The sequence below is a fragment of the Triplophysa dalaica genome, chromosome 11 (genome assembly GCF_015846415.1).
Source record: "Triplophysa dalaica isolate WHDGS20190420 chromosome 11, ASM1584641v1, whole genome shotgun sequence".
Classification (NCBI taxonomy): Eukaryota; Metazoa; Chordata; class Actinopteri; order Cypriniformes; family Nemacheilidae; genus Triplophysa; species Triplophysa dalaica.
In genome coordinates, this window is record NC_079552.1 from 18,723,132 (window position 1) to 18,736,476 (window position 13,345).

General features: G+C 40.2%; 1 protein-coding gene and 1 pseudogene across 2 annotated transcripts in view; both read right to left on the bottom strand.

Annotated features, from left to right (window-relative positions):
* Positions 1-13,345, bottom strand: part of LOC130432134 (synapse differentiation-inducing gene protein 1) — a 71,201-nt gene that overhangs the window by 31,159 nt on the left and 26,697 nt on the right. Inside the window, exon 4 of one of the 2 annotated variants that reach the window (XR_008908427.1) lies at positions 6,456-6,676. Coding sequence is in view for 1 of the 2 variants with exons in the window: in XM_056761393.1 (XP_056617371.1) it covers positions 6,518-6,676 (159 nt within the window). In the remaining variant the exon portion in view is untranslated. Of the gene's footprint in view, positions 1-4,644; positions 6,677-13,345 lie in introns of those variants that run through there. The other variant, XM_056761393.1, reaches the window with a different exon arrangement.
* LOC130432006 (uncharacterized protein K02A2.6-like) lies at positions 1,351-3,609 on the bottom strand (annotated as a pseudogene).

The following is a 13,345-nucleotide window of genomic DNA, read 5'->3' on the forward strand; positions in this document are numbered from 1 at the left end:
ATTTTTAATCCCTATCTGAACATAGAGAAAATATCAGTCTATATAGGATATTGAGGGGACTTTTATTAAAAAACTCCACATCAGAATGTCCTGATATTGTTTGAGTGTCAATCTGAGATGGTGTTCTGTGATTCTGAGGTGAAATCACTTTCTAGAAACAGGTAGTTTATTTTTAATCCCCATCTGAAGATTGAGAAAAACTTCCTATATAGGATACTGAGGGGACTTTTATGACAAAACTCCAGATCAGAATATCCTGATATTGTTTGAGTGCCAATCTGAGATGGTGTACTAAGATTCTGAGGTGAAATCATTTTCTAGAAACAGGTAGTTTATTTTTAATCCCCATCTGAAGATAGAGAAAAACTTCCTATATAGGATATTGAGGGGACTTTTATGGCAAAACTCCACATCAGAATATCCTGATATTGTTTGAGTGCCAATCTGAGATGGTGTTCTATGATTCTGAGGTGAAATCACTTTCTAGAAACAGGTAGTTTATTTTTAATCCCTATCTGAACATAGAGAAAATATCAGTCTATATAGGATATTGAGGGGACTTTTATTACAAAACTCCACATCAGAAAGTCCTGATATGGTGTATGAAAAATGACCTATTTGTCAGTTATGGTCACCCATATGAGTCTATCTCTTTAACAACTTGGCCACAATTGGCCCACTTGGTCAAAACCAACCACCAGAAGCCTTAGCAACGGCCTAGCAACCACCCAGAACGCCACACAAACTGCATAGCAACATTTTTCTAACTACCAAAATACATAATCAACGGCCTAGAAATCAATTAAAACAATATAGAAACTGAAGAGTAACCATAGCAACATAACTTGCAACCGTTAAATCACTTACAAATGAAAGATGTTTTAAATAAAACACATAGTCATGATCCCTGTTGTGTTAACCAAACAAACCCTCCTGAAAACCCTGGAACATTCCACAACCCAAAAAAACATTTTCAAAAGAAAATTCCCAAACTTTGTGTGTGATGTTAGATTTAGTGTTGAAAAAGAAGTAAAGAATTCAAACCTGCAAATGGAACCCATTCGGTGAACATATGAATTCAATGTCAAATGTTTTCTGTTTATTGGAAGATTGCATTAGTCTCTTATGAGGTCCCACATTGTTAAGGATGCTCCATCAAAAGCTGCCTACGTAGGTCATTAGAAAACAATAAAGTCCGCTAGGTTTTAAAATGGAGCCACGGTAGCTGCACATTTGACAAAAGTACATATATAAATGTACTTAGTTAAGTACACTTGACATGCACCACACATGAATCAGATGAAACCCAGGCCTACATAGCACATTCTCTCAAGGATGAATTTCCAATCTTCATGTGCTCATTTGAATAATAATCAAGGTAGGCCCTGATCTGAAATTCTTGGTGTACACTTTGTCTCCTTCACTCAGGTGTTTTGCTCTAGCATGTTTATCATGATACTGTTTTTGTTTCAACTGTTTTTCCTGCACTTGACTCTTAAAATCTGGATGTATCAGGTCCAAGGTGGACCCCAGTTTCCTTCCACACAAGAGCTCAGCTGGCGATTTTCCTGTTGTGGACTGTGGTGCTATCCTGTAGCTGAACAAGGCTCTAGCCAGCTTTACCTCCAGGGAATCTCCAGCACTCTTTCTCATCAGACTTTTAATTGTTTGGACTGCCCCTTCAGCCAATCCGTTGGATGGTGCATGGTAAGGTGCTGTTGTGATGTGTTTGATACCATTACGGGCCATGAATTCCTGAAACTCCATACTTGTGAAACTACTGCCATTGTCCGACACCACCAATTCCGGTACGCCGTGTTGGCTAAAACTTTGTATCAGGCATTGAATGGTTACCGCTGCTGTGGACTTATTCAACGGGTAAACTTCTATCCATTTAAAATAGGCCTCAACCATAATCAAAAACATCTTACCCATCCACGGGCCAGCATAGTCAATGTGAATTCTTCTCCATGGCAGGTTTGGCACTCCCCACGGATGTAACGGTGCACAAGGAGGACAGTTTCTATTCTCTTGGCATTTGGTGCATGTTTTGACCAAACTCTCTATTTCAGCATCCATCTGCGGCCACCACATGTACCTCCGTGCCAACCCTTTCATCCTGGTTATTCCTGGGTGATTGGTGTGTAAGTGTTTCAGCAGGGTTGACCGACCTGGAGAATGATAATATGCGCCCCTCATAACACACAGCCTCCTTACACACGTAACTCCTCTTTTCTTTGCATAAGCTCCAAACACAAACTGCTCCACTCTACTTGGCCATCCCCTGAGGGTAAACTCTCTCACCCACGATAAGATATCATCTTTGTCAGTCCACTTCCTCACATTTTCCACCCTCTTCAGCGGTACATAACTTTCCTCCAGCAGGAGTACTCTCTCTTACTCCTCTGGAGTCTCCACTTCTTTCTGTGTCAACGGCAATCTGCTGGGGCCGTCTGCATTCTGATGGTCCTTGCCAGCTTAATACACAATTGTGAATTCATATCCACAAAGAGTCACAGCCCATTGCTGAATGCGAGGCGAAGCCATCTGTGGCACTTCCCTTAGTTCATTAAACAATGAGATCATTGGTTTGTGATCCATTACTGGTGAATTGTCGCCCATACACATATATGTGTGGAATTTCTTTATTCCAAAAATTACAGCGAGAGCCTCCTTCTCCAATTGCAAATATAAGTGTTCGTGACACAAACCCTATCGGGCGGTCTGCTCCGTCCGTCATCCTGTGACAAAACAGTGCCCACCCCATAAGGAGAACCACCGCAAGCCAGAATGAGGGGTTTGTTGACATCGTAGTGCCCGAAGACTGTAGAAGACTTTTGGACTTTTCAAAAGCTTCCTTTTGCTCCCAGCTCCAGGTGCATGGAGTGTCTTTCTTAAAAAGTACATGTAATGGAGCTAACACAGAAGATAGGCTAGGCAGGAATTTGTGGTAATAGTTTTAGAAACCTAAATAAGCCTTCAGCTCACTCACCGGGTGTGGTGTAGGTGCCTCTTGTATGGCCTGGACTTTCTCAGCGACCGGCTGCACTCCAGCAGCGCTGATCTTGTGACCCAGAAAAATCACCTCTTTTCCCAGGAACTTGCACTTGCTTCTCTTGAGTCTCAGTCCACTTTTCTTCAACCGCGGTAACACCTCATCCAGGTTTTTCAAATGATCCTCCTCGCTGAACCCGGTGACTAATATGTCATCCAGGTAAATTTTGTAAAATTCCCTCCATGGTGCGTTGGAATATTGCGGGGCTGGATGCCACTCCAAAAGACAGTCTACTGTAAGTGTACAGTCCTATGTGTGTATTTACAGTGACAAACTTCTTTGCACTTTCATCTAGCATGATCTGCGGATACCCGTGTCTAATGTCCAATTTGGAGAATTTTTGGCCTCCTGCCAACTGGGCAAACAATTCTTCCAAACAATCACAAGGCGCGTGATTTCCTTAGCATTTTCAACACACCAAGTCTTTATTCTGCCCTCTTCTGTCTGCTGAGTATACCCTTTTTGTGTCATTATTATCTGTGTTTGCTCATCAACTGATAATCCTTGGAGATCCCTTACAATTTTGTTTGCTTACCCCATTGCTTGACAGACATGTAGCGCCTTGTCGAAAGTCAAATCCACTTCCAACCAGTATGCGTCTCTGCATTCTGTCATCATTCACTCCACACACGAGTCTGGCCCGTAGCATTTGTTGATGTGGAGCCCCGTACTCTCAGTGTTTCGCTAACTTTTTCATATCTGCCACATAATCCGCAACAGTCTCGCCACTCTTCTGTGTGCGTGAATTAAATTTGTATCTTTGCGAGATTTCACTCGGCTTCGGATTGTAATGGTCTTTGAGCATGTTTATCGATTCCACATATGTTTTATCAACTGATGTCAAGAGACATAGCAAACTTCTTAATAAACTGTACGTGGCTGCACCAACTCCTCTCAACAACATTGCCTTCTTTTTGCCCGCTTTGGTAATTTCATTAGATAAGAAAAAACAATTCCAACAATTCCAACATTTCACTATATTTATCCCACAATTGCGACTCATTGTCAAAAAGGCTCACCCTTCCCACCAGCACTGCCATGTTATTTTAACACTTGTTAAGGGAGCTGTTTCATCACACTCCTTTTTCCGTGTTCTCTTTTCGTGGCCAGTTCTTTTCTACAGCCTCTCAAAATCCACCTCCGCTTATCCTTGTCGCCATTATGTGATATCCTTAGTGACACACAATTATGAGACAGGAAGGAAATATTAACTCTGGCTTTATTTACAGGTGCAACGTACAGTACAAGCATCTGTGACGTCCCTCACATGTCTGTCGCCGGAAATCCAAGGTTGCACAGGGGGACCGAATAACATGCTAGTAAAATACGCCCGATAACATCATTAGGATCAATTAGAACTGTTTTCTCAGGTACTTGGAATCTCTACTGGAAATATTAAGGAACCGGAATCATTATAAGTGAAATGAGGATCAGAATCTAGAATCGCCCACAGTTCGCCCACCATCTCCAGCTATGATTGACCAATCAGAATCAAGTATCGCAGACAGCAGCAATGAAGTTTATTTGAGCAATAAGTGGTGCAGTGCTGTTAGTGGAAGACTGCAGATGATAACATTCAAATAAATGACTCATCTTGAATAAAAGAGGTTGCTTTCTGTAAGCTCGAAAGAGAGAGAGAGAGAGTCAGCCTGGAAAATGAATATCATGCAATAAATGCTCGGAAGATTGAAAAGACCCTCATATTTTCCTAGACAACACAAACATGACTGTACACACTAATCTGGTGACTTTTTATTAATGAAAATATACCAAACAGTCATTTTTCTTTAGTGATGTGCTTTAGAAGACTGTATTTAAAGACATCCATATATACCTACCAATCAACAAGGTATTCAAATTGAATATGCATTTTCTTATGATTTTTACTTAAAAACTTAAACTTGAACTTAAAAATACATTTAAAAGATAGATTTCATAACATTCTGTATTTGGGGTTAATATGTAGTATTGGCGTCTTTGGTTATTACTTTCAGATGAACCTCCTGCTCAGGCAACATGAGAGTTTCTGTAATTAGGAAGCCATATGTTTGTATTCTAATCTCCGTCTGTATAGAGAGATGCTCACACTACTTACTTTTGATGGAAATATAAATAAATCCTTCGAGATTCTAACCTCAGTCAATCCTGCATGTAAAATGTATGAATCAGCTCAGACATATAGCTAATATTCAAGGCAGAGATGTCCAACTGTAAAAAATGTATGACATTTAGTAGAACAAACAGGACTTCAATCACCGATAGTAAGAAATGTATATGTTCAATATCCCTTTAATATGTATGCAGTAAATTGGTCAGATAGGTACTGGTGATGGCATTTTCATAAAAACCTAGAAAGTTTTCACCATCCTCAGAATAAAACATTCGCAAAATCCAGACCAGGTTTGAATGAAAATATCACATTTAATAAGCATGAGCTTGCTGGCTAGCGGTTCCCAAATAGGAGAAATAATTTGACGTTGACAGTTTACACCTTTACAGACTGACATGTTGAAAGTGAAAGGATTAGGATTTACAGTATATATAGAGTCAGGAATGTATGTTACAGCCCCACATACGTGATCCCACCCATACATTCTGAAAAAAGTACAAACATGCTAATGCAACCCATCTATATGGCTTTATGTTCATTTTGTCACCTTAATATCAAAAGGAGTGTTGAAAATGCACCTTTCTGTGTCACAGGCCTTAAAATTCTGTAGCTCTTATTAAAAAAGTCTTCAAAGCACGGCAGCACATCTTGCTGACTATGTTTTTTTAATAACACCCCATATAAAACATTCAATAGAAATTAATGATTGTTGACATGTGGAATCAAATCTGTTTTTTACAAACTGAGATTGAAGTCAACATGAACGGTGTTCACACCAATTTCGTTTTCATAATCCGATGTGTTCCCGAGTAAAACAATGTGAAATTAAAATAAATGATATAGCTTTGCTGGAATTAGAATTGTAAAAAGTTCACCTAATTTTGAAGAATGTTGGTAACCAAACAGCATTTACTCTAATTAAATTTCTTTGAATGAACAAAAAACAATTCATAAAATATATTGTTCCACCTTATATAGAGGTTTTTCATTGATGAGGGTGAATTAATGATGACAGAAATTTGATCTTTCTCCATAACTACTTTTCATCAGAAAACGTTTTTGGCCGTTCACAATGTAACTAGGAACCTAAAATAAATAGGTTTAAACAGGTTCACTTCTGATTTCATGTTGACTTACAAATATCATGTGCGTAGCATAAAATTTTCCCTTAATATTCCACAAACATAAAAAAAACAGTGCACAGAAACAAAATCGATTTCGTCATCATGACCAAAGATGCTTTACACACAATCAAATGTGACATGACTCTTAAAAGTGCAGGGGAATAACCTTTTGCTGGTAAGTCCAAAAAAGCCTCAAGGTGGGAAACACTGAAGTGATCCCGGGGAAGGCTACAAGTGATTGTTTTTGGAGAGGTATGCGATAAGGGCCACAGCCACGCCCACATAGATGCCAGTGCCGATGGTGATGGAAAGAACGGCGAGGAAGAGGGCGCGTCTGGAGCTGGAGCTGGCGTGGTGAAAGTCCCCTTCATTCACCGCCTTGTTTGTCTACAGGAGAGAAAGGGAACAAAAGGCAGAAATAGCAAATGTTGACACGTTTTGAAAATGTTTGGAGCTTGATCGGGCGTATGCTCGCATGTGAGAGAGGAAAATGGGAGAAATGATTGATTGGTCCCTCTTCAACAGCTGACTGACAGAGAAAGCCACTAAAGAGCATATCAAATAAGCGTGCATGACTCAGAGATCTCCTATGGGCCATGGCAGCCTTTGAAGTCCAGGAAATGTTAGCGGGATTAAGGAGAGATATTGTTGATGAATTCATTGACATGGCACTGCTGTTTTACCTTTCCCTGCTCAGTTGCAGATGTTACCTTCTGACTGCACTTTTATATTTCTCCAGCCATTCTCTTCATGTATTGTGTAGCGCTGATAATATCATACAAAGAAAAGAACTGCCTATTGTCTGTCATCTTTGCCTTTGCAAGCGTTCATCAAACGGGCCTGCTCACAATAACCTGATGATACTAATCGTGTTATACTGAATTTGGAGTCGCATTTAGCAGCCAATCACAATCCAGCTAGTTCTGACCTTGTGCATCATAAGGTGAAACAAAGGATGATTGTTTCAGTCATAATCAGCCTTGATCACAGATCTCTATGATGTGCATTTCCCAGAAATATATTGAATATTCATTTTAAAGTTGGAATAATGGAATAATGCAAATGTAAGTCGCTTTGAATAAAAGCGTCTGCCAAATGTGTCCTCAAAATGCATAATTGTTACTGTAAAGTGGATCATGTACCTGTCACACACTTAGTTTCTGCCAATCTCATATTAATCTTGAGTACCTATAGAGTAGTATTGCATACTTCGTATCTTCGAAGAGAAACACATATACAACTGTACGATTATTTCAGATGACAGGCGACCTCCTGAACGCGAGCAAGGGGAGAGCGGGACTACAGCACGAGCACACAATACATTGTCTCATTATCCCTGCATAACTATTGATTTACTATAATTTAGTGTTGTTTACATTATGCACGTGCACAATGATTGTTAACAAACATTTTAACGCACTTTCACTTACTGTGTGCGGTTCATGACTGGCATGTTAAAGTGCTGGGACGGCTCCATCAAACAATCTGCAAATCCAGCGATATATCCAATGTTTATAAAACATTCCTCACCGAAATGCAGTGAACAAACAAACAGAGCTGAACTTCACAAACAAAGTTGTGATTGATGGGGATGCTCTGTGTCTGGCTCTAGCTGATTGACATGTGCGCACAGAATTGTCCAATAAGGGACTAAGAAAATTGTTTTGTAAGGGAATTTCATGTTTGAAAAAAACATTCCGAAACCTTTACGAACACAGAAATACTACGTCATTTTCCAACTCGTTTTTTGACAAATTTAATATACATAACTATCCAACATAACCTAACATACAGATCTTCAGAGGTGTGTTCAACAATAACACCCTCTAAGTCTGCGAGGAACCTGTGGGTGATGTCGACTACCAGCAGAAATTCACCTCTCACATCGCAGCAACCACTCGAACTTGCAGGTATGTGCTCTCCAACATCAAGAAAATCAGTCCGTTCCTGTCGGAGCATGCCTCTCAGCTCCTATAGTCCAAGCTCTGGTCATATCAAGACTGGACTACAGCAATTCTGTACTGGCCAGTCTTTCAAACAATGCAGTCGAGCCCTTGAAAATGATCCAGAATGCAGCTACATGTCTGGTTTTCAATCAGCCTAAAAGAACCCATGTAACACCCCTCATGATTTCACTAAACTGGCTGCCAATTGTCGCCCGCATCTAGATTAAAGTGCTGAAACTGGCATTCAAACGGTAACGACAAATTCGCCCCTTTACCTTAACTCCTCCAGGTCTACATCACATCCTGTCATCTTTGTTAACTACAACATGTTTCATTCCCCTGTATAGTTTCTATAGTTTTGATTTATTGTACCGCTATCACTTACCAACTTAAAGCAAAGCAAGAAAGGGTTGTCATAGGTTACAAAATATAATGAGTGTATTTGTGAGTTTATAATTTTTTGCTCTGGGCTAACAAATTATTTACAATGTATTATTACAAATAAAGTTCTCATTTTCTAATTGTACAAAATGTGTAATAGCACCTTGCAACTAGACTTTCTATGATATTTTGTTTAGGTATTTTCCTTCTGTTTTGGTTTAAGTCTTATTTATCTGACCGTTTTCAATTTGTAGCAATAAAGAATGATGTGTCCAGCAAATCGCAAGTCCAGTACGGTGTACCACAGGGCTCAGTCTTAGGGCCTCTGCTCTTCGCATTATATACAGTTGAAAGAAAAAGTATGTGAACCCTTTGGGCTTACTTGGATTTCTTCATAAATTGGTCATAAAATGTGTTCTGACCTTCATCTAAGTCACAACAATAGAGAAACACAGTCTGCTTAAACTAATACCGCACAAACATTATATGTTTTCATGTTTTTATTGAACACAACATGTAAACATTCATAGTGCAGGGTGGAAAAAGTATGTGAAACCCTAGGCTAATGACTTCTCCAAGAGCTAATTGGAGCCAGGAGTCATCCAACCTGGGGTCCAATCAATGTGATGAGATTGGATGTGTTGATTAAAGCTGGCCTGTCCAATAAAAAACACACACCAGTTTTGAGTTTGCTGTTCTGAAGAAGCGTTGTCTTTTGTGAACCATGCCTCGCACAAAAGAGCTCTCAGAAGACCTACGATCAAGAATTGTTGACTTACATAAAGCTGGAAAGGGCTAAAAAAAGTATATCTAAAAGCCTTGATGTCCATGTGTCCATGGTAAGACAGATTGTCTACAAATGGAGAAAGTTCAGCACTGTTGCTACACTCCCTAGGCGTGGTCGTCCTGTAAAGATGACTGCAAGAGCACAGCGCAGAATGCTCAATGAGGGAAAGAAGAATCCTAGAGTGTCAGCTAAACACTTACAGAAATCTCTGGCACATGCTAACATTTTTGTTGACAAATCTACAATAAGGAAAACATTAAACAAGAATGGACTTCATGGGAGGACACCACGGAGGAAGCCACTGCTGTCCAAAAAAAACATTGCAGCACGTTTGAAGTTTGCAAAAGAGCACCTGGATGTTCCACAGCACTACTGGCAAAACATTCTGTGGACAGATGAAACCAAAATTGAGTTGTTTGGAAAGAACACACAACGCTATGTGTGGAGAACAAAAGGCACAGCACACCAACATCAAAACCTCATCCCAACTGTGAAATATGGTGGAGGGGGCATCATGGTTTGGGGCTGCTTTGCTGCCTCAGGCCCTGGACGGATTACTGTCATCGATGGAAAAATGAATTCCAAAGTTTATCAAGACGTTTTGCAGGAAAACTTAAGAGCATCTGTCCGCCAACTGAAGCTTAACAGAGGATGGACGATGCAACAGGACAACGACCCAAAGCATAGAAGTAAATCAACAACAGAATGGCTTCAACAGAAGAAAATACGCCTTCTGGAGTGGCCCAGTCAGAGTCCTGACCTCAACCCGATTGAGATGCTGTGGCATGACCTCAAGAGAGCGATTCACACCAGACATCCCAAGAATATTGCTGAACTGAAACACTTTTGTAAAGCGGAATGGTCCAAAATTTCTCCTGACCGTTGTGCAGGTCTGATCTGCAACTATAGGAAACGTTTGGTTGAGGTTATTGCTGCCAAAGGAGGGTCAACCAGTTATTAAACCCAAAGGTTCACATTCTTTTTCCACCCTTCACTATGAATGTTTACATGTTGTGTTCAATAAAAAAATGAAAACGTATAATGTTTGTGCGGTATTAGTTTAAGCAGACTGTGTTTCTCTATTGTTGTGACACAGGAGCGGCCAAAAGTGTATGCTTCCCATTGGGCTTGCAATACAAAGCAAGTTAATGTGATTTGTGAAATGTTCTGTCACGGTATAAATTTGAGCCCCTCAATCCAAGAAGCAAACTAGTATGTCGTTATCTCCAGTTCTGTTATCCATTTGTTTTCATGTAATATGTCTTAAATGTTCTTAAGCCTCCATTCTTGATATCTATTTATCCAAATGTAAAATCTGTAATTATCTTTTGTAAAAGATATAGGATAAGCCAAATGCAATTTGTTGTAAGTTTTGTTGTTTTGCTGAAATGTTACTACACAATTGTCATAACCGTAATATAGTAAGGTGAACAGATGTGCCTGGACACTGCCAGGTCACGTTTCCAGAAACCCAGGAATGCAAAATATGTGTTTGGTCAAAATACGTGCCTGCTGTTGACGTGTCGATCAAGTTTTTGATTGAAGAGACGTGTGAGTTTGCAGGATGCTCGAGACATGTCTGTCTGTGGATTGCAAGAGTGGGGCGTAACTGGGAAGGGGTGTAATTTGGAAGGGGGCGTAACTTGTAATTGTCCAAATCACACGGAACAACGCAAGATTTTCAAACGCGCCAAAAAAACCAAGAAGAAGATCGGGGCTCATACGGAGACAGCGGTAAGAATATTTTCCCGAGATAAAATTTTATTATTATGAAATTATCTTACAGTAGTAAATTAAAGTTAGACATATTGTTATTGTTTCTGGAGTTGATAATCTGTGAAAACCATAACAAAAATTTCCCACATTGGCATTTATGCGACTGCGTAATGTTCCGGTTGTTTGCTATATACCTGGCAAATGTCTTATTTCCTAACCAAATCGTAGGGCTGAACAGCTAACACAGTTCAAACTGTGCAATGCACTTGTGGAGCATGTCGTGGAGCTTTCAGCGCAGCCACCTGAACTGTATCAGTCTGGGTTCTAAATGGGATGTATTGCCCTTCGAGAAGGGGACGACATACAAAACGTCACTCCAGATAGAGATATGACGTTTTTATTGCCTCTAGTTTGTGCAAAGTAAATTTTCAACTGATATATTAAGAGATACAATAGCATTTTTCCCTCTAGAGGTTAATAATTTGTTACATTTCCATAGCACTTTTCGGGCACTCACAGCGCTTTACATGGAAGGATGAATCTCCTTGACCACCACATGTTTAGCTTCCACCAGTTACATTCCATTCCATTCCATTCCATTTTCTACCGCTTATCCGAACTACCTCGGGTCACGGGGAGCCTGCGCCTATCTCAGGAGTCATCAGGCATCAAGGCAGGATACACCCTGGATGGAGTGCCAACCCATCGCAGGGCACACACACTTACTCATTCACTCACGCACTCACACCCTGGGGACAATTTTTTCCAGAGATGCCAATCAACCTACCATGCATGTCTTTGGACCAGGGGAGGAAACCGGAGTACCCGAAGGAAACCCCGAGGCACGGGGAGAACATGCAAACTCCACACACACAAGTCGGAAGCAGGAATCGAACCCCCAACCCTGGAGGTGTGAGGGGAACGTGCTAATCACTAAGCCACCGTGCCCCCCCACCAGTTACATATCTCTTCGAAATGAAGCTAGAGCCCTGAAACATGACTTTTTGAAAAGTGTTTTAAGTTCAAGTGTTTTTTACGAAATTTCCTTCCAGCTTCATCCAACAGTTTTTAAAAAAGAATATATATTTATAAATCCAATTTTTGAAGGCGCAACCTACACATTGCAGTTCTGCAGCAAAGTGCATATGTATGCATACATTGTGGCACATATGCAAACCCACGAGAAGACAGCTGTTAAGCATGAAGGTATTTGTCAGTTTAAAATTGTCACGAAACGTATGAGCAGAACCCAGATGCAGGCAGACGAAGTTAAAGCAAATAATTTTATTTAAATAACAAAACAAAACCCACGATGGGGCAAAACAGATACTAGTACTCACAAACAGAAAACTCTCCACGAGGGGAAGAAATTAAACATGATAGCAAATAAAATAATAAGTCCAAAACACGAAATACTAGGACAGAACTCACGGGGAGGAAAAGCACTCAGGGTAATCCAAATATAATCCGGAACATGGGGCAAGGCAAGAAAGACTAATACAATACAATGAACCGAACAAGGTGTGAGGGGAAACAGTGGTATTAAATAGGGACATAATAACGAGGGGAGATTGCACAGGGACGGAGAAGGGCAGGTGACAAGACTAAACACTAATGGGAGACAGGTGACGGAGATAACACACTAAGGGAGCCTAACGGAGAAACAAGGGGGCGGAGCTTAACGGAACACAGGATGACACGCGGCGAATTATCCAAACATACCGCCACGTGTCTCCACATAAAACAAAACATACACACAAGACATGATACTGTAGCAACCCTGTCCCAAGGCACGAAATCCAAGAACCGAAAGGACAGGATCGTCACAAAAATGTTGAGATGCAAATTTTCCACTAGTAATGTTTAACATTTTATTTCAATGTTAATTTGTTTACAGTTTTGATGTTGAACATTGCCAACAGAATTAAGTTTGCACTCACAAAAATCAATTTTACAAACTTATGTTTGCCTGTATTTACAGTACGCCTGGTGTGTTGTCATGGAGGCTCCATTTGATTTCACAATTGTAAGTATAGATTCATTGCTCATAGATATGGTTTTTGATTTGGTTTAGGAAGGCCTCCTTTGTTGTCCTTCCTGAAATTTCTTCCCTTTTTCCCTTTAGTTTTGGGGGAGATTTATTTTCATTTTTACTTTCTTACTATGATCGGTTTGAAGTTGGGATGTTGTCCGGTTTTGCTTGATATACTGGACATTTTTGACTGT